This window comes from Eumetopias jubatus, unplaced genomic scaffold, assembly GCF_037043125.1.
Source record: "Eumetopias jubatus isolate StellerSeaLion01/CBP00866 unplaced genomic scaffold, mEumJub1_p1.0 scaffold_14, whole genome shotgun sequence".
NCBI lineage: Eukaryota > Metazoa > Chordata > Mammalia > Carnivora > Otariidae > Eumetopias > Eumetopias jubatus.
In genome coordinates, this window is record NW_028274820.1 from 105790285 (window position 1) to 105811879 (window position 21595).

At 50.2% G+C, this 21595-nt stretch overlaps 1 protein-coding gene across 3 annotated transcripts in view; it reads right to left on the reverse strand.

Annotated features, from left to right (window-relative positions):
• PAXIP1 (PAX interacting protein 1) overlaps positions 1-21595 on the reverse strand; it is a 52036-nt gene that overhangs the window by 13523 nt on the left and 16918 nt on the right. For 2 of the 3 annotated variants that reach the window (XM_088018274.1, XM_088018276.1), the window contains exons 5-13: positions 20474-20587; positions 14995-15633; positions 8938-9559; positions 8428-8522; positions 5137-5232; positions 2796-2933; positions 2013-2134; positions 1407-1591; positions 346-389 (exon numbers count right to left, since the gene is read on the reverse strand). In XM_088018274.1, the coding sequence (XP_087874400.1) occupies positions 346-389; positions 1407-1591; positions 2013-2134; positions 2796-2933; positions 5137-5232; positions 8428-8522; positions 8938-9559; positions 14995-15633; positions 20474-20587 (2055 nt within the window). The remainder of the gene's footprint in view (positions 1-345; positions 390-1406; positions 1592-2012; positions 2135-2795; positions 2934-5136; positions 5233-8427; positions 8523-8937; positions 9560-14994; positions 15634-20473; positions 20588-21595) is intronic. The other variant, XM_088018275.1, reaches the window with a different exon arrangement.

The window sequence follows — 21595 nt, forward strand, 5'->3', positions numbered from 1 at the left end:
TCCGCAGCCCAGGGCGAGCTGGAGCTGCTGGGGCCGCTCCCGGGGCCCCCACCCCGCGCAGCAGCCACACAGCTCCTACTCCCCCCCCACTCCGCGCAGCAGCCACACAGCTCTCGGAAGCCAACGGGGCCCCTCTGCGTAGAAGTGCCGACGACTGACGATACCGCCAATGAAGGGGGGAAAGGACCCAGGCCGTGCTGGACATCTATAACAGGTGAGAAGATCCAACCTCCACTTGCCATGTGGACAAATCATTTGAAGGGTTCGTAACGGACAGATACAGATCTATGCCTACTGCGAGTTTACAGGACAGTGACGGCCTAGGTGACTCAGCCACGGACGTACCATCAGCAACTCCGCCGACACTTTCAGCGGGACTCTCCAAGCATCTAGAGAGAGAAAAAAGTTATTTTTACAACAATACACTGCTTAAGTGGAAAAGCCTGCTTGGGAAACCCTTTTCTGGGGCTGGTAACCTTAGACACGCAGGTGGCTTTGTGGACATTTACCGAGAATACATCAAAGAACTATACTTGTGCTAAAAAACCCTTCCAGGACAAGGGCAGGGGAGAGCAGCGAGCAGCTGCCGGGCCTGTGCACAGGGGTTCATGTACCGAGCCTTCCCTGGGTGAGGAGCTCTAGGACTAACAGCAGTGCAGTCTGCTGTGGCAGCTGCCGGCCACGTCTGGGAACCGGCACCGCCCGTGGCGACAGGAGGCCCATGCGAAGGACCGCAGCGCATCCCCCACACGCCGGCCAGACTGAATGCTTCAAGGAAGGACGAGTCGTTATAACCCTTTCTTCTCAGAATGGAAGGCAGACGGGCACATTTGTTCCCAGGACGGAGATTATGGCTTAAATTGAAGAGCTTTCCCGTGATTAAAACCGTCTGGAAATCAAACGGAATGAGCCTTCTGAGAAGCGAGCACACTAAAGCAGAGTCTGAATGACCGTTTTCAGGAGTGGACGTCCTCGAGCACACACAGCACAGCTGAGTGTTGTAATGGACCCCGGGGGCAGGGGTCTGTGCAGCCAGGCCCGACAAGGGCAAAGGGCAAGAGACAGGGTGCTCGCCTACAACTGAAGCAGAGAAAGCCGGGCATGGGTCACGGGGTGGGGGCGTTTTAGAGAAGCAGTAATCGGCCGGAGAGACAAGACGCCAACGCTTGGAGTGCTCCTTCCATCTGTGAGCGTCTGTTAAGACGGCGAACAAGACCACGGAACCGACAAGACCTCCTGCGCAGGGTGGGCAGAAGGAAGGGAGTGTGGGAAGGAGACAGGAAATGACAGGAATTAAAAACGACGGGAAAGCTAATGCCACGGCTGTGCCTCGGGTAAATAAAGGTGGAGGGAGCACGTGTAATCCTCACACCGATAAGCTGGGCAGCACGTGAAACTCCACTCACCCAGAAGATTGAAAACCAAGTGCTGAGTTGGGGCAAATGGCTCCTGCAGATTGAACGCCGTGTAGCGGCCATAGTGGATCTGCCTCAGCGCCTCGAAGTTCCCCAGGAGAATGTCACCAAGCCACTGCGCGTTCACACAGGGGATCCTCCACTCCTTGGCTTTTTCATACTTTAAACCAGTTGGTCTTTTTTTTGAGGAAAAAACACATTTTACTAAATGTTAGGCTTGTCTGCGCTGTTGAAAATAACACTTATTTTCAGTACGGTACCACAGAAATAGCACGGGTATCTCGGCAGACTTGACAATAACCCCTGGCTGGTAATTCCAGGACACGTCCCGCTCATGCTGGGTCACCAGGTCGTCCACTAGGTTAGTAAGTTTATCTTATTCCCAGTACCTCACTTAATTAATTCTAATCTCATTAATTCATCTAATTTCATTCCCATGTTTTACAGGTACTTCTGCTCCTATCAACATAGCACTGCCATTCTTTTAACAGACTCAGGTTCTCAAATTCCCACCAAGAACGAGGCAGACTGCGGACCCAGCCCCCACGATTCGCTGTGTGACCTGGAGGCCACCCGGGGCCACGGAGCCACGCTTACTCTTTGCAGATGAGCACCGTGTTGCTGCGGCACAGGTAGCCCGTGTACTTGGCGCCCGCCAGGTAAGCCATTAGCTTCAGGTCGTCTCTGTCACTGTCGACAAATCCAGTCACAGAAATAATCTAAGCACAAAGAGAGCAAATAAGGCCAAGACGCAGCAGCATTTAACCCATGAACACTTGCTTCTCCATGCCTTGCTGTTTTACACGCGCGTATTTTCACTCTTTACCTGCGTTCCTGCACAGAGGCGGTAACGCCCCTCCTACGAATGTCAAAACCAGCCTCTTGTTCATGGTCGACAGGTTACATGCGTCGCCATCAGACGGGGAGCAACGACCATGACGCCAAATATGGGAAAACCTTTCTTGTGTTAACAGGACACTGTTCAGATCATTTTAACAAAGCTCTTTTACTAAGCATGTAAATATTAATCGGCCAGTTCTTCATTCTCCTCACTGATCCCAATTTGGAGGTTATCTGAGCGAGAGAACCTACAACTATGGACAGAGTCCCACCAGCAGTGGCCACTCCCAGTGCAAGATGCCTAGTTTACTTTAGGATTTTAAGTAGTGTCAGAGATTTGAGAGCCTCGGTTAAGTTGTGCTCCACGCAGGGAACCGTGACGGTTTTAAGGGGCCCAGGAAATGAGGGAAATGAGGGACTGGCACCACCAGGCCCTCTCGAGCTATAGGCCAGAGGCAGCGTACAGGGGCAGGGGCTCAGAGGCCCGCGCGGGAGACGGGAAGGCGGTGCAGGATCACGAAGCAAAGGGATGTCCCTTACGTGCTGAGAGCAGGGCTTTCCTCCTGGGGGGAACGCCACCGGGAAGTGAAGGGCACGGTGAGGTGGCACTAGTTTCTTCTTCTTCAGGACCATGTTCAGCCAGTGCGCGGTGACGCACCTCTTCCTTTCCCTGATTGCCTGCCAAACGTAAGATTACAGGTTTGCTGGGCTGGGGTGTGTGTGGCTGCAGGATTAAATACAAAACGGTCAGGTTGTGTAACCACAGTGACACCTTCGTCAGAAGCCCTGTAGGGACTGCCTGACACCGAGCACTCGATTTACCAAAGTGACAAATGACAACAGAAGCAGGCTGATTTTCACACAACTAAGAATGGGGCTATCTACACACCAACAGCCTGCAACAGAGGACAAAAGCAACAAATTGTATAACAACCTTAAAAATAACTTTGACCATGGAATGAGTAAAGTTTATGATCATCAAAATTAAAATTTCCCTTAAGATCACAGAGGGCCCCAAAGAGAACAAGTTCTGAAAAAGAATAATTGCCCATCTAAAATTAACCACAGAGGAGGAAAAAAAAAAAACCCTCACAAGCATTTCTATGTTTTCAGTTGGGGGATCCACTACATGGTTCCAGCATTTAAGAGGAGTTTCTGGGAGGTCCCCGATCACATGGCTAGCGTCAACGGTCTGTCTCCCAATAACGTCAGAAGAGAAGGGACTCCAGGGGACGGATGCGGCGACGCCACGAGAGCGCCGCTGCCCCGCAGGGCGTTACAGCCTCTCCATCCAGCCCCGCACACACAGCCCCACAGTAGCAGGAAATCCTGCTTCCGCCCCCACTCAGTCGTGCTGCTCTGAATCAAGTAAAAGGACTTTCCTTTCCTTAACATGACCTGGGACCGCCTTCACTTTCTCCGCGTGCTCAAGGGCACTCCCCGTGTGCTCAAGGGCACTCCCCGTGTGCTCAAGGACACTCCCCGTGTGCTCAAGGACACTCCCCGTGTGCTCAAGGGCACTCCCCGCGTGCTCAAGGGCACTCCCCGTGTGCTCAAGGGCACTCCCCGTGTGCTCAAGGGCACCCCCCGTGTGCTCAAGGACACCCCCCGTGTGCTCAAGGACACCCCCCGTGTGCTCAAGGACACCCCCCGCGTGCTCAAGGACACTCCCCGCGTGCTCAAGGACACTCCCCGCGTGCTCAAGGGCACTCCCCGCGTGCTCAAGGGCACTCCCCGCGTGCTCAAGGGCACTCCCCGCGTGCTCAAGGACACTCCCCGCGTGCTCAAGGACACCCCCCGCGTGCTCAAGGACACCCCCCGCGTGCTCAAGGACACTCCCCGCGTGCTCAAGGACACTCCCCGCGTGCTCAAGGACACCCCCCGTGTGCTCAAGGACACCCCCCGCGTGCTCAAGGACACTCCCCGCGTGCTCAAGGACACTCCCCGCGTGCTCAAGGACACTCCCCGTGTGCTCAAGGACACTCCCCGTGTGCTCAAGGACACTCCCCGTGTGCTCAAGGACACCCCCCGCGTGCTCAAGGGCACTCCCCGCGTGCTCAAGGGCACCCCCCGTGTGCTCAAGGGCACCCCCCGTGTGCTCAAGGACACTCCCCGCGTGCTCAAGGACACTCCCCGCGTGCTCAAGGACACTCCCCGCGTGCTCAAGGACACTCCCCGCGTGCTCAAGGACACTCCCCGTGTGCTCAAGGACACCCCCCGTGTGCTCAAGGGCACCCCCCGTGTGCTCAAGGGCACTCCCCGCGTGCTCAAGGACACCCCCCGTGTGCTCAAGGACACTCCCCGCGTGCTCAAGGACACTCCCCGTGTGCTCAAGGACACCCCCCGTGTGCTCAAGGGCACTCCCCGTGTGCTCAAGGACACTCCCCGCGTGCTCAAGGGCACTCCCCGCGTGCTCAAGGGCACTCCCCGTGTGCTCAAGGACACCCCCCGTGTGCTCAAGGGCACTCCCCGTGTGCTCAAGGACACTCCCCGTGTGCTCAAGGACACTCCCCGCGTGCTCAAGGACACTCCCCGCGTGCTCAAGGGCACTCCCCGCGTGCTCAAGGGCACTCCCCGTGTGCTCAAGGGCACTCCCCGCGTGCTCAAGGGCACTCCCCGCGTGCTCAAGGGCACTCCCCGCGTGCTCAAGGACACTCCCCGTGTGCTCAAGGGCACCCCCCGTGTGCTCAAGGACGGAGAGGCCAGGATTTCACAAACGTATCTATCCCACCAAAGACTGATGAAAATTACGAAGAAGGTACTTCCCTACTTTCAGAGGTACAAAAAATCCTTTCCAAACACACTAGTCTCTAGGGGCCTTGGATGGTCCATGAAAAGGGACAGGCCCCGTTGCAGTCACAGCTGAGGCGACCCCACTCACCTGTGCGTACATACTGCTGACCTGACTCTCACACAGGAGATGCGTGCATCGGCTGGAGAACGTAGGGTCCACAGCGCCGCCGTGCGTCTGGATTATCTACACACACACAAGACCCAAAGTCGTCATCAACTTCAAGTACTCAGGAAAACAGAGTAGAATTATAATTTCAAACTAGACTGCTATCAAAAACATCCATCATTATTTCACCAAACGACGAACGATATGTATCTGCTGTATTTATGGGATTTTCCACCCAGCACCATAAAACGGAAATGAACTCCAGCAGTCACTGAATCTGAATTTCCAGAAGGAAAGACAAAGAAACGGAACGTCCTCTTTCTGAAACAGGGTTTTCTCCACCTGGCGCTGCGGCTGTTTTAGCGCAGCTCATGCCGCACCGTGGAGAGCAATCCCAGGCTTTGTGGGACACGGATCACACCCGGACCTGCACCCTTGGATGCCAACAATACCACCCCCCCCCAGGTGTGACAACGAAAACGGTCTTCAGACAAGGCCAGATTCCTAGCCCCTGGGGGGCAGAGCCACCCTGGTTAAGAACCATTTCTCTAAAGGGAAAAAAGAAAAAGAAGAGTGACGTTAGTGAATACCAAAAACTGTTAACAGCAGACGGAGTTGGGGGTGAGCAGCTGCTCTGTGTCGGACTGCGGGCGTTACACACGGCAGGCCAGCGTGCGCCACAGTCCAAACAACTGTGCACCAGACTTCCACTGGCTGTTAAAAAAAGATGTGCCCCACAAAACAATTCCACTTCATTTACTTTTTAAATTTCGTTATCCTAGCAGCTCGCACACATAGTTTAGTAAGGCATGATGAAAACACCATTTCCCACGCCAGTGGTTCTCACTCCCCTGAAGCAGCCAAACTCCGCGCTCTTGCTGTGTCTTCTGGTGATGACTAACGTACCCCACCTGGCCTGCATCTACTCGCCTCCTACGACATGGGACACCCCTGCCCCCAGCCTTCCTCAGTTGGCTACATCACCATTCGTGTGTAATTTAATCCACCGAAGCTCGGCCTCTGGGGCTGCCGCCGGGGCTCCCACCGCATCTACTACCGCATGCGCCCTCCCCAGGCTGGTCCAGAGCCGGACTCCCGCCCTCCCGCCTTTCTCTTCCTTTTCTGCGTACCTTTCCCTAGGTCACTCCCAAGCCCTTCAAAGAACACCACGGTGGTTAAAACTCTGCCCACACATCCCCGGATGTGCCTCCCTTTGGACGTGAGCCTGATCCCCTCGCTTGGGTACAGGCTGGCTCCACAGGATACGGAGCGACCACGTGTGGCTTCTAAGACGCAGTCGGGAGACACGCGGAGGCTTCCTCCCTGCTCTGCCTCGGCTCACGCGCCCTGGGGGATGCCCTATGGAAGGGCCCGTGCAGCCGGGCCCGGAGGCCTCCAGCCGACAGCCACGCAGGGCGCCAGTGGCCCCTGTCGTGCCGCCGACCACACCGCAGTGGAGAGCCCGAGCCCAGCGACCCTGCAGCCGGCTGTCCCACCCATGAGGAGCCGCCGGGGTGCCAGGCGCCGCTGCTGCTGCGAGTCACTACGCTGTGGGGGGCACCTGTCCCCCCGCAGATGGCACAGCGTGTCCCTCACTGATAAAGCCCGCCGAGCAGCCTGGCGGCAGCGGCGCCCCCCCCCCCCCCCGAGCAGCGCTCTTCCTGCCCCCGCGGAGGCCAGCTCCCCGCCCCGCTCACCGTCCCATCTGTGCGGCACGTCCCTCCACCCTCCCAGCCCGACAAGCCCTCTCCCATCTCCGCGTCAGCGCCGCTCTGGGCACCGCGGGAGGGACAGCTGACTGCGGAGGTGGGAGGAGGCCGTCCTCCCCGGAGCCCGGGATGGACGGACCACACATGCCGTCCTAGGCCGCAGTCACTTTCCCTCAGAACGCTGACGCCGCCGCCCGAGCTGCACCTGACGCGGGGCGCCCCGGGCCCCGGTCGTGAGGCCGCTGCCGCGCTGACCCGCTGACCGCGGCGCCCTCCTCGCCCCTGCTCTCCCCTCCTGTTACTTAACGCCGGCCCTCCGGGACTAATGCTTTAACCTAACAAAACGAAAGCAAACTTTTCTCTACCTTTTCTACTGCGAGTTACTCTACTGCTTTTTAGGACAGTTTCTACACATGACCTCCTAACACTTCCGTGATTTTTGAAGAATTTTCTGCAGTTGTAATTCTCAAACGGGCCTCTCCCCGTCCTCCCTCTGACCACTGTCCCAGTTCAGGTTACTGGCATCGCTTCCCTCTTCTCTCTTATTCAACATTTCATGATCTACATGTGCATCTCTCCTTTCTCTGTGTGCTTTAATAGCTACAGGGAAAAAACGTCAGCGTCCATAAGGGATGGCCCAGCCCGGAGGAGGTGCCTTCCCACTGCCCCATCGCTAAATGCACCACCCGTCTACCTGTGCTGCTCTATCTGGGACACCCTCCCAACACCCAACTCCTACTTGTCCTTTAAGACCGAGTTCAGGAACGACCTGTTCCCACAGACCATTCCAAGGCACAGACCTCCCACCCAAAGGGGGATGTTCTGTGTCACGGGTCGCCCTGCACCTGCTGCCCTGCCTCATCATCCCCTGCACAGACAGCTATTTCTCCAAGCAAGACACAGTTTTCTCAATCTTGTACACGCATCAATATTCCCTACATCTCACAGCATGCCTGGCACAGAGCAGGGTTTATACAACAGGAACGCCCAGAGGAAAGCCCATTCAAGGTGTACTTGAAGCACACTTACTAAACTTGTTTTTTTTTCTTTTAAATTTCAATCACTTCTGATTTGTGGCACTGAAGGGAAAAGTATTTACTTCTCCTTTTCTTTAAAGGCCACCATACAGAACAATGAACACAGGGACTACAGTTCCATCAGTACACTAGCAACTGTGAGGTCCCTTCGCACCCAGGGAGGCTACGATTCCCCAGCACTTGCCTTTGGAGACAGAAACGACTAAGGAACCGAAGTCGACGGTCCCTGGCCCAGGGCACCAAAACCCTCATCTTACTCTCACAGCCCCGCGTACATACAAATAATTCATGCCCCGTAGAATTTAAGAGCTGAAAGAATCTGAAGAATGACACAGTCCAACATTTTCCCCTTACAGCTAAATACCAGAGCCCAGAAGACTGGTTTGCCCGAGGTCACAGAGAACGTGAATAAAAGTGCCCGTAATATACATTCCCAACTTAAATATGCGTACATCAGGGAGGGCAAGTCTAGTCCACACTTGGAGGAGCATTCAGGACAAAGTTTTTCTTCCTCAAGTACAACTTACCCTTTTCCAGGTGGCTAGCAGCTGCTTATCAGACATCTGCTCTGGATAATCGGCAATTGCAAACACACAGCCCAGTAAGAAGCCTTCTTCTGGAACTGGCAGAGAATTATACAAGAAAAGTAAAACCCCATGAATATGAGCATGTGTACACAAAAACTAATAAAGCATTCATTTTGCTGAGCTCAGTCTGAATTTACGAAGTGAATCACTCCCAACCAGGACACGTCCAGCCAGAGCCGGAGTACCACACTGGAAATACTGCGAGGAATACACTAGCCAGATGCCCGTATTCACGATTAGAAAACAAAACCGACGACTCAACGCCTGGTGCCGACTACTCTGTGTCCACTTCGAGGGGGACGCCGGCCCCAGCGGCAGACCCTACACCTGCTCTATTGTTAGAACCCGGTCCTTCGCTGGGTGCAAGGCTCTGAGATGAATCTTCAGCCTGCCCTCAGCCCTCCTCTCTCAGCATTTGGGGGAAAGACAGACAAACCCCACAGGACTCACTTTCCACTGCTGGGTCATGTCCAAAGAGCTGGTGCTGGGGTTGTTGGTGTGGGGGCTGCTGGTGCGGGGGCTGCGGCAGCTGGTGCGGGGGCTGTGGAGGCTGGTGCAGGGACTGGTGCGGGGGCTGTGCCTGGGGCTGCGGGGCCTGCGGCGCCTGGCTCTGCACGTGCTGCTGCTGGTGCAGGCGCTGGAGCTGCTGCTGCTGGAGCTGGGCCAGCTGGTGCTGCTGGAGCTGGTGCTGCTGGAGCTGGTGCAGCTGCTGCAGGGCATGCTGCTGCTGCAGGGGCTGCAGGGGCTGCTGGGGCCGGTGCAGCGGCTGCTGGGGGAAGGGCAACGGCTGTGGGGGGAAGGCGTGCGGCGGAGGCTGGGGATAAGGCTGCTGGGAGATCTGTGGCTGCGGCTGGAGCTGCAGGAGCTGCTGGGCAGGAAGGTGCAGCACCGGGGGCGGCGGTGGTGGCGGCGGCGGCGGCGGCGGGGGCTGTGGCGGCTGCTGTGGCACATGTGGCTCGGGAGCCACCTTCACCTGGCCGAACAGCACTGCGTTGGCATTTGCGTGGCCCTGCTGGCTGTGATTCACCTGCTGCTCTAAGTTTTTTGTAGGTGCAGAAAGGGACTGTAAGATCTAGAAAACAAAAATTAGGCAAAGTCATTAGCAATCGTTACTGAAATGTACTCCTGTTCCCTTCATGGAGAGAATACGAGCATCTCCTACATTTCTTTAACGCTGAACAAAACAGAAGGCACCAAACAACTTCAAAAATAATAAGGCATTTTTCTTTTATATTTATGAAAGCATCACCAACTTCAATAAGGTAAGTGAATTCCTATTCTGAGACCACCAAACTTGAAAATAAGTAAAATGGAATAAGCTAATGACTTAGAGCAGACAAACGTATCAACTCACAAGGCTGATGTGTTTTATAGACCACAGTGACAGTGCTGCAAAAAAAAAAAGGAAAACCAAGGTGTCCTACTTACTCCCGGGGGCCTGAGCTTGAGTCTGGGTGCCACCATGCAATGTGCTGTGGTGCACAGTGCCCCACCTGGACCCCTTCTCCCTCCACAACGCTCCATAGACTTCTAACCCGGGGATGCTCCGGGGAACGTCAGCGGACCCGGCAGCCCCTCAGCCTGACCCGAGCTCCTTTCTAACAACAAAAGTGGCCCAGTGAGAGGCAACATAAAGACCACCCCCCAAGTGAAAGCACCCAACATGGACAGCAGATAACCCCACCAAAGCCATTGGCACCTCCTCATTTGTGGTTACCGTGCCCTGTGCACTGGCATGCTCTGTCAACAGGAGAGAGAAAAGACACCAACAGTAGGTTTAACTGGTAAATGTTTCCCCAATTGAGAAATCATCAGTACAGCTGGTAAATTAGCCTTCCTCAAAAAGGACTTGGGGCTCTTCAGATGGAGCAAAAGTGTTCTGAGCTAGAGAAAAACCCAACTAGCCAGACTGTTTCTGTTCTACTTCATTCTGCTTCACAATGACAGGAGTAAGCGGAGAGCTCTGTACAAGCTGAGGGCTGGGAGCGGGCAGGACAGGGAGTCAGGAGATGCCAGAGTACAAGCTGGCGGGTTACTTTATTATCCTGCACAGTGCTGAATAAAACAAATGTTCTACAATGAATTTTTTTTCTCCAATATGCTCAAATAGCAAAAATTGGAAACCATCTTCTGATGGTCAAGAGACCTAGAACAGGGCGCCTGGGTGGCTCAGTCGTTAAGCCTCTGCCTTCAGCTCAGGTCATGATCCCAGGGTCCTGGGATCAAGCCCCACATCGGGCTCCCTGCTCAGCAGGAAGCCTGCTTCTCCGTCTTCCACTCCCCCTGCTTGTGTTCCTGCTCTCGCTCTCTCTGTCGAATAAATATTAAAAAAGAGAACTATAACAAATAGATTTTACTAAAACTCAAGAAATACAACTTAACCTTACTAAAAGCACACTTGCCATTTAAATAAAACTCTAGAAATTTAATCTTAACATAAGCCACAGCTATAAGGAAATCTCAAATAAGATCTTAAAATATTACCTTCCACTTAAATAGACTCCAAAACATAAAGGTCATATAATTTGCAAGGTAACAGAGACTCTGGATTTAGTGATGAAATACTGGGGCTTAAAACTGAAGCAGGTCAAACACGAGCACTCGGTACAGCTGTCCATGCAACCACCTCACCGGTAAGACCTCTAGCTCTGTAAGGAATTCTCTGCATACTTTAAAAACTCCTCAGTGGAGCTCTAAAGAGAAAAAAATTTTTTAACAAATTCATAAATAACAGGGTAACAATTTCTTCTCTATGCTTTAAAATATTAAAAAATACCCTGTGAAGTGGAGGGAAATCGGCCTCAGCATGCACCACACCCAGACGGCAGAACAGCAACTTCGAGGCTCACACCTCCATAGAAGAACACGTGGGGCAGGATGGCAAACACCTGCTTGTATTTATGTGAATCAACCACGAGTCTGTAAGCACAGAGCAGAGTCAGGAACTGTGGCTGCTTCTGGAGGGGAAACAGGAGTTAGGGGCGGGAGGGAGTTTTTCACTTTATAGCCTTGGGTGCCATTTGAATTTTTAAAATTTTGTACATGTATTTTTTTTTTTTTTTTTTTACTCTCAGAAGTAACAATCCATGTAAATTTGATTGGTAGTAAGGAATAAAGGCCTGTCTGCCACAATGAGCAGGGTCGAGCCGGTCGTTTGCCTCGTGCTGCCTGCTCCTTTGCCCCCACCCCCAGATGAAAGGGGAGCTCTGGAGGGTCCAGAGGACCCTTCATGTACCCTCCACAGCCAGGAGCCCGAAGCTGTTCCTCTCAGCTCTCACATCTCAGAGCAGCCAGGACGACTCTGCAGGAGGCCAGGAGGGCCGGAGCACCCTCTGTGTGGTGACCATGAGCTGAGAAGCTGGGGGAAGCCAGGCTGTGAGCACAGGGCAGCTGAGAGCAGATGGAGGTCAGGACAAGAGCACCGGCCACAGTGAGACGGACACTGGCCTGGAAAGCCAGGCACCTGGCAGGTCAGCCAGCGAGAGGACGCCCAGGACACCTCCTGTCCTCATCAGACGGCTTCTCAACCCTCTGATCTTCCTCCGGCTGAACACGTACGTTAGTCCCAAGGAATCAAAGAAAGAAGATTCTTAGCTGCGTGATCACATAATTTGCCATACTGCAAACAGTTTTTAATGAATGTCAAGTCTGAATTTTTCCTTCATAATCTTTAAATTACTTACTTATTGAGTGCCCCAATACATAAAGAATTACAATGCAAACAATATGGCTCCTAACCACTAAAAATCTGCAATTTAAACACATTTTGATGGTTAGCTATATCCTTCCAAGCCCCGATCTAATTTTAAGCTAAATCTGTCTTCCATTTGTAACATTTCAAAAATTCATTTTCTTCACATCTGGCGGCAGGAAAACGTCCTAGGTTCTTACACAGCTGAAAACTCAGAAAACCTCTTCACAGCTGCTCTCCCTGGAGCTGGGCCGGGCCCTCCCCGCTTCCCACCTCACAGCACATGGCGAGCGTCAAGCTGGCTTCTGACACCTCTCCTGCAGGGTGCGCCCCAACTCCCTGGTGTGGTCACTTACCTCCACCTCACATGAGATTATTGCATATCCAAATACTAATTTAGGAAGCGAGGGATTCAAGGCGACACTACAATACAGTACAAAAGGCCAGCAGTGATCCCCAGCACTCTCTGCAGAGCCAGCAAATGAAGAGCAGGGAGCACGTCTGTCCTGTTTGAATGGCTGACCCCGTTCCTGATCCCTCAACTCCAGGAGGGGTAAGCGAGCACTCCCCAGGCTGGCTGCGGGCCGCAGGCTGAGAGGGCTGAGCATGCCGGCTCACTGAATCCTCACGTCTCGTCTTTCCATCCGCACAGGACAGGTCTGCCTGCACGCCCCAGCCTCTCCCACCTCAGGGACACCCATTCCCTGGTTTCGGACTGCCTCCAGGCTATCTCCCTGCTGCCTTCTCCTACCCGCCCCAAGCCCCTGGCCTTCCAGAGCTTTCTGACCACCACCCCTGCTCCCCCGACAGCCCCGGGGTGCTGGGACCACATCTCATGGCTTTGCCACCCACTCCCCAGCAGGGGTGCCGCTGCCCATGGACCCCCCCCAACCGCACTCTGTGTTCCGTCTTCTCCCCTCCCCTCCGGGGACCCCATGGGAGCATGGGCAGCACCTGGACAAGCCTGGCCATGCCATGCTCTGACCACCTCACCTCAGGGAACTTCTCAGCTGTCACTCCCAGTCACCCTCCAGACTGTCCTCTATGCAAACTCAGTCGCCCCTGGGCCCCGGGAAAGTCAGACAGAGTACAATGAGACAGGGGTAGTAGTAAGTACGGGCATGGGGAGTGAGCCCACCAAAGGCGCCTCACCGCAAAAGGGGAAACTGCGGTTCAGCCACCAAGCACTGTCACCATTCAGACTGCAAAATACGGGCTCATCCACTTCTTGAGAAATGCCAGAAATCCCACTTTTATAAAGAATCTCATGATTTTGGCAAAAAAATTCAAAAAATTATTCGGACCAAACCAAAGGTGACGTCAGTTACTGGCATGCAACCCTGCTCTCCCTCAGTCTTTCATCTGCAAAGTCAGCAGACATCCAAAATCGCTAATTCAACTATGCCAGGCTCTGACCGCCTCCACTCTTCCTCTTCCTGCGACATCATCCCTGCCCCTCCACCCCCTCCTGACTTGGTTACCATCTTACTCTTCCTAACGTCCCAAGCTAGGTCGCCAACCTAAACTGGGTCCTAACCAGTTCCGACAATACTGTCTTCCCAGTATCTCTATCAACTATTCCAGAATTTTCCATTCTCCTCAAACCCGATTACCCCTCTATTCCCCTACACACGTTGCTTCGTGCCATCTTAATTTTCTTCCTTCTGATATCTAAAGAAGGTGTTTTCTTTTCGTCGACCTTATTCTGGATGACACCACCTTCCAGAGTCTCAAGAACCACATACTATCAGTTACTCACTGCCAAGTCAAGGGAGGGAGGACAGAAGAAAAGAATATTTTTAACACGCCATCTCCAATAAAAGACTTTTTAAAACCACCACCGCAATCATACTCAACAGTGACACTGTCATCTACGGTAAGAAATACATGTTTGGTCACCCTTCCGAGAGCCCCAACAACTTGTTCAGAAGGTGGCCTCGCTCCTTCGGGAGAATGGTACAGGCGCTGGGGGCCCAGGCCCCCCCCACCAAGTGCTCCAGCTCTCTCCACTACATCAAGTCTCACTTTTCTTTCTTCCCTTACAACACAGCAAATTCACGCCTGCTTCTGGGTCTTCACAGTTGCTGTTCCTTTGGCCTGGAACTCTCTGCCCCCAGCTCTTCCCACGGCCTGTCATTCACACCCCCTCCTTCATGAGGCCCTCCCAGATCACCTCGTCTAAATAGCCTCCTTCCCCCAACGGCTATTATATGACCCCTTATCACAGTCTTCAAAACACCCAGAGACCCACAGAAGCCCTTTTGTTCATATTTGTCTGTTTTCTCCACCTGAAACTTGTCGTTCCTATTTGCCACCTTGTCTCCTTGACCTATAAAAATGTACACAGTGGCCCATATACCACCTCCACTACTTTTAGTTTTAAGTTGAAAGACATTATCTACTAAAACTTTTAAAATCCATTCCGTATCAATGAGTTCCAATCATAAAACTATCAACTAAGATTAAGGCTTCTGCAATGAAGGAGTAATTCATGGTATGTCATTTACCTACCCGGAAGTTCATTATAAGCAAATAAGGAACACCTGGTCAACATCATGTCTCTCTCTCTCTCCTGCCACTGCTAACTTTAAGTTACACAAGAGTGGAAACCCTTCTACAGGGGCAAACACTCTCGTCACCGGCATCCTGCAGGAATTTGAGCGTTTACACAACTGTAAAACAAGTTCTCACACAAACACTGCTTGCAACTCAACTGTTCTGAAGAAGCAAAAAATACTAAACTATACTGAAACAGGCTATAAAACCCAACTCTAAAATCCGTTATTTAAATTTCCGTTCTCTAAAGAGCGACTTACGTGTGCTACATTTGACGGTCGGCTAATTTGCTGAATATCAGCATTATTAGTAATGTTTCTCAGTGTCCGCACAGCTGGACTCCAAGTAGCGATCATTTCTGATCTGTCAGAACTTTGGAGATTCTGTCCCGAAGCCAGGAGGTTGCCCCGGACCTCAGGAGGTAAGATGTTGCCTGGGACGGGGGGCACGTTGGCGCACAAGTTAATTAAGCCAGGCTCCTTTCCCGTGGGCAGTCGGCGTTTCGCCGCAGCTAACTGTGGGACTTCAGCGGGGGTCCAGTTTAAATTTCTCTCTTGTTTTTCGGGTGATGAATCTGAAGAGTCGTCAAACATCAACTCCCCTTTAGATTTTTCAGTGTTGGATTTGGGTGAGAACTGCTGGTCCCCTGAAGGAGATCCTTCTTGAGAACTGGCAGGGCTTGATTTTCCATCTGAACTACCGTCATTTGGGGACTCCTGTTCATTTTCTACCTCCTCCTCCTCCTCTTCTTCTTCTTCCTCCTCTTCCTCTTCATAAATAATAAGTCGAGGATGATAAAATGCTTCATCTTTTTTGTTTTTTTCAGATACACAGTCCAGGACCCAGTCAGGGGTCACGATTTTAATACTTGCTCTCTTTAACGCACATTCATATTTCTCCTACAAGCAAAACACAAACACACACAAACAAAGCTGTAAGTTTTATCAAATTCCCTAGAAGTGTGAATTTAAAAACAGAACTTTAGGACAGGCACACGGCTGAAATGTTCAGCACCTATAACTGTCATTTCATTCACAGAAAAGCTTAAATTCCTTTCAGATGCAGGCCTAGAGCCAAAATGAACCACAGATCTATGATCTCAGGCCGGCCTCATCCCTGCAATAGTAGTCGTAGATTTTGTTTAAAATGAACTTTTATAAAATATGGTATTCTAGGAAAAAGTAGAGCAAGCAATCCCATGGAAAATTCTCTTATAATGAAATAGCTGCTACCTCGTCTAGTTTTTATTTGACAACTTTACAAAGCTGTACCTGCAGGGCAGAGCTCCTTCAGGACATCAGACACAGTCACGGGAGGGTGGACGACTTTTCATGGGGAGGCTTTCCCACTGAGGTGTCTAGAGTTTATTGAGCTCACTCCACAGAGACACAAAGGACACAACACATCTCTGACCTAATGAGGTTTACGACTTAGCTTTGGAGAGAAAGCAAAGGCCAGCGAGAATATGATGTGAAGCCACGGCTGAGTGATGTGGGAATAAGACTAGAGAAGGGCTCTACTGGGTGAGCCACATGACTCAGGGAAAGCCGCACTGCACGGTGAGGCCTGGCGGGGGCACCACTGAGCAAAGCGCCCAGCCCAGGGAAAAGCGGGTCACAGGCAGAGGCTCTCTCTCCTGCAAGTAAGGGTGTAGAACGGAACAACTCCCAAAGGAAGAAAGAAATAAATGGGAAATAGAAAGCAAGGGTAATGGGATGCAGGAGCTCTAAAATACATGAGTTGGTAACTGTGGCTCGCTTTACTAACAGAATCTCATGGTCCTGCTCCCACAGCCCAGGATAACAGCAGCTCTCTGGCAAACACGTCATTAGGGCCCTACACTAAAATCCGTTTCCTGTCGAGGGGACCGAAGGTGGCACTTGCTGTTTACAGTCGGGTCAAGGCTGACAGTCAGCAGGGCTGCCCCAGAGGTGCAGGTGCTGAACAGACGGCCGCTCTCAGTGTGGCGAGGCCGACAGCAGCACCACGCAGCTGGGACCTGCCTCCCAGGAAGGAAGGAGACCACCCACAACTATGGGATTTCACTTTGGTACTGCTGAGGGTATTCTACTTTAAACCTTTTTAAAACACAAGAACACTTGGTCATGGGAGAGCACACAAATAACAAGTGAAGCAAAAAGAAAACGTATAATCATGACCCCATGATGAGCGATCACCACTGTGATTATTTTTGTTATGAATATATACGTATATACATACACACTGAGAGAGGCACCATTCTGTCGCAGCGTACAGATACTTTATGATGTGTTTTCACTGAATGTCTTACGAACAACCTCCCACGTCCATATGTGCACTTCCACATTGGCACTTGGTTTTTTAACTTTTTAATGTACGTTTCTGAACAAAGCCGAGAGTGGAGACAGCCATGATAAATCCCTGCACCCACTGCTCAGCCCCAGTAACCTTCTGCACTCCTGCTTGGCCTGGCTCCTCCATGACACTGTTCATGCACCTCTCACTGATAAACCTCCACCATCACGGCCTCCACACTCGCTATCACACCGTCTCACACCCACGGCTTGTACGTTTTACCCCAAGCTCGCCACTGTGTTGCCTAGCTGTACACTCAGGCAACCCCCTGGTGTCAAGGATTACTGCTCAGTCACCTCCGTGCCATTTAGTTATTCCAGTTGTTTCTACTGTTTATAGTGTTTTGCTACGATGAAAAACTGCAGTTAAATCTCAACACACATATCCTAAATTGTTTGTGTAAGATGAATTCCCAGGTTCTGGAATGAAAGGATGCAAAGTACTTTAAGGCTTCATTATCTGTAACTACATCCCCCTCCAAAAGGGCCAGGCCACCAACTCCACAGGACTGTGTCGATTCACCCCCACCCCCACCCCGCACGTTTAACTCCTTGAAACTACACTGCGTTTAAACCATGACCGAAGTGACAGATTTTCTTATTAAGATACAAGAGTATCTTGGGACACCTGGGTGGCTCAGTCGGTTAAGCGTCTGCCTTCGGCTCAGATCATGATCCCAGGGTCCTGGGATCGAGTTCTGCATCGGGCTCCCTGCTCGGCGGGGAGCCTGCTTCCCCTCTGCCTGCCACTCCCCCTGCTTGTGCTTGCTCTCTCTCTCTCTCTGACAAATAAATAAAATCTTAAAAAAAAAAAAAAGATACAAGTGTATCTTAAACATACACGTTGAAGAATGTGGGGACAGCTAAATGCATAACTCAATAAAACTATAGCATGTATCAACCGTAACATCTTTCATTAAGATAGAAGCATTTGTACACTCATGTGCAGATGCCCATGAAGACGGCCACGTGCTTACCTGCACCGGGCGACGTGGGCAAGTGCTGATGATCATGGTACCATGCACCTGAAACTAACACAGCACTGTGTGCCAATGGGAATTAACATAAACATTAACAAAAATAAAAACTTGGTATTCTTTATTCTAAAAATCATTCTGAAATATTTAAGTATGAAATGTTAAACCAATCCTCACACAGTAAATAGAGATGACTAAGTTTTTATAGCAGACTAGAGACTTAATTTCTTGACTACCTGTCCCAAAAGAGCCAGAGCTGTCTCAGGAGAACATCAAGTCCGGATATATACCAAAGCATTTATAAACTACATAAGTAATACAAATATACAAAATGACCTATAACGGTTTATATATTCCATTTTCCAAGGTAGATGTTTGTTGAAATAGGAAATAAATAGAAAAAATAAATTTTTTAAGTTCTGTTAACAAGTAGCAAAAATAAAACCACTGCTATGAAGTATAGTTGCTGAGCATATTGGACATCAGAGAGAAACGTCTGGCTTAGCACTGGGATCCACCTTGGTAGCCCTGGGTTCTTCGTCTGCACAGCGTGTGGGCCCTGAGCATGTCAGGAATGACCTGCCTGCTTCCTATACAAACCCACGCACAACACTCAAGTCAAACACGGTATATTTCACTCAGGTTTTTCTCTCCCTTCTCACCAATGAGTAGTTTTTGTCAGCAAAAGACAGTTACTGCTTAAACCAAGGTGACCCAAGAGCAAAGCAATGTCGAATGCCTTTGCCAGGGCTAATTTACCAGCTACGTCATTCTAATTCTTGAATCCTCAAGATTAAAGTTATTCAATGTCGCAGACTCAGGCTCCAGCAGTGAGGCTGATGAGGTCAATGGGGGTGGGGGCCGGCACGGTGCTGCCATGGCGGGTGCGCTTACATGCAGAAGCCTGCAGCGGCCATGAACCAGCCCTCGCCAGGATCCAATGAGCCTACTTTGTCCTGTGGATTTTACTAAATCCCTCCATTCTTCTCCACTTAACTGAGCATTTTTAAAAATTCAAGAGTATGAAAGATAGTTTCGCTATGCCATTTAAACATTTCTTTGTTCATTAAAAGAAAAAAAGACTTAAAGAGATGCCATTGATTTTTGTGTGCAATCAGCTGGTCTGTTTGATAAACCCACCCCACTCATATACTGCCTCTTATCATTTGGCTCTTCAGAAGTATTGCTCATCCCTACAAAAGCTACAAAAACTTTGTTTCCTTTCAAACTACCACCTAAAATCAAATGATTTACTTTTAGCCATAAATTATAAAATATTTATATAAAATAGTATAACCAAAGCATACAATATTTCCCTTAAACTGTTATGCAAAATCTAATTTTTTACTCAAATAGATTTTAAGATTCAAATCTTAAATTTTCACAAAAGACGAGTCTTCTTGGATTGTGTGGCTTACTACGTTAACAACCACACCCACTGGCTCAAAATTTGCTGTCAGGAAACCAGGGTGGTGCATGGCACACACCTGTGGATCGGCTCTACTCAGTCTCAAAGCCCCTGTGAAAGGGGTCTGCCCGGTAGGGCAGGAGTGTATCAGCCCCGAGCCGTGCACCGGGTGGCGGCGCCCTGGCCTCGTACTGCACACACTTCGTTCCTCCCACGCCAGCTCACCCGCGTGGAAAACAGGAGGACAGCGCTAATTTAGGTTGAAATAAGGAAAAATGGAGGGGATACCAGTATGTGGAAGGTTAACTCAGCATAAATACACTGTCCTTGACTCTCAAAGTTATAAATAACTGTTCCCAGGAGGACCAGAGTCTGGTTTCCAGAGAGTGGTGGTTCTCAAACTCTCATGTGCATCAGAATCACCAGGAGAGCCTGGCACAGATGACTGGGCTCCCCACGTGCCCTCGGGTAGGTGTACAGTCTGCATTTCTAACAAATCCACAGGACAGGCTGATGCCGCTGACCTGGGGCCCCACTTGGAGAACCAAAAGTCTGTGACCTCACCAGTGCCGAGACACAGGAACCCTGTAATTATCAAGATGTGTTTTTATATATTCTAGATTAAAAAGGAACAAGACTTGAAAACGTCACCAAATACACATTTACAAAGCTACCTCAGTACGAGGCCTTTTTAAACATTGTGAAGACGACTAAAATTACATATTTTCACAAATAAAAATGAACTGAAGGCTGACTGGATTTGAAAGGAAACTCAAGGGATTCGGAAAACTTTCCCATTTTCTCCATGAAATAAACCCACATTTCTCTGTATTTAGAGGCCACATCTGGCTCAGCACTGAAATGATAACCCTTGCACAGCCTCTGTGGAACGAAGCCGGGTCTAAAGAATACAAACTGAGGGAACCAGCTTTTGTACATGGAATCTAATCATTAATTTAAGAGAAACGCAACAACACGTGACTGGAAATACGGACAAGGAAGACGAACGTGAAGCGCTTACCCCCTTCGGTTCTGGAACAACCAGATGCGTGCATTTCCTGTCCAGCTGTAGCTGACACGCCCCCCCGTAGAAGGTGAGCAGAGCCCACAGGGTACTCCTGTCGTCAGACGACACCTGACAGAGGGGTACACACACATTTCAATCCACGCAGGGCTATCATTAAAATACACTCTAACATCGTAACAATTCTGCTCAATCTACTCAAATGACATAAACTTAAGGGTATTAGCGGAGATGAGCTTTTAACTATTTGCTTAGCATAACAAAAACTTTCATTCCTATCATGATAGTTTTATAGACTTTTTTTTTTGCCTCGTCACCAAATGAATAAAAAAACTTACATCCACACTCCAAAAAAATGGAGGATTATTTCAACAAAAGTGATAGGGAAAAAAAGCAGAAGGAACTAGTACATCATCCCATCTTACAACTGTCATGTTTTAAAATGTTTAAATAGCAGTATCAAAATCATTAAGGAACTCCTTAGTCATTAATAAACACTAATTATGAAATGAATAAAGTAAAAAGATAAAAATAGTTATTTGTAAGCTCAGGGAAAAACGTAATTACTTAACACATAAAAGGAAATAAGGCAAGCATAAAAGGAATAATTGTTATGCTTGCATAAGTGATGAAGTCGACTCCAGATCAAATGGCTCATGTTGGAAAACAGGCTTTCACTGGAACAAAAACAGCTACCATTTATTGCCTGCCTACTATGTGCCAGGAACTGTGCCAAGTGCTTTGTAAACATTCCTAATCCTGATGACCACCGTGTGAAGTCGGAATCATTAGACCCACTGTATAGATCAGGAAACAAACTTACAAAAATTACAGCTAATCAGAAAAGCTGGCTTTTAAAACCCAGGTCTGTCTAAACACAGGCCTATCTGCATTTTTCCCACTGTTCTATCCTTCTCTAAGGGCAGTTACTACCAAAAGTAATTTCTAAAAAATAAAGTTTTAGATCTAAAAGACAGAAGAAACAAGAAAAGGAAAGGTGTGTTAATTAATTCTAAGGTAATCATTTAACGAAGTCAATTTTTTTCCTGGATTATTATAAACTGAGGGTTATGGTTGTTAAGAATTCTGAACACTGTCTTGTGTTAATTCTGTAAAGTG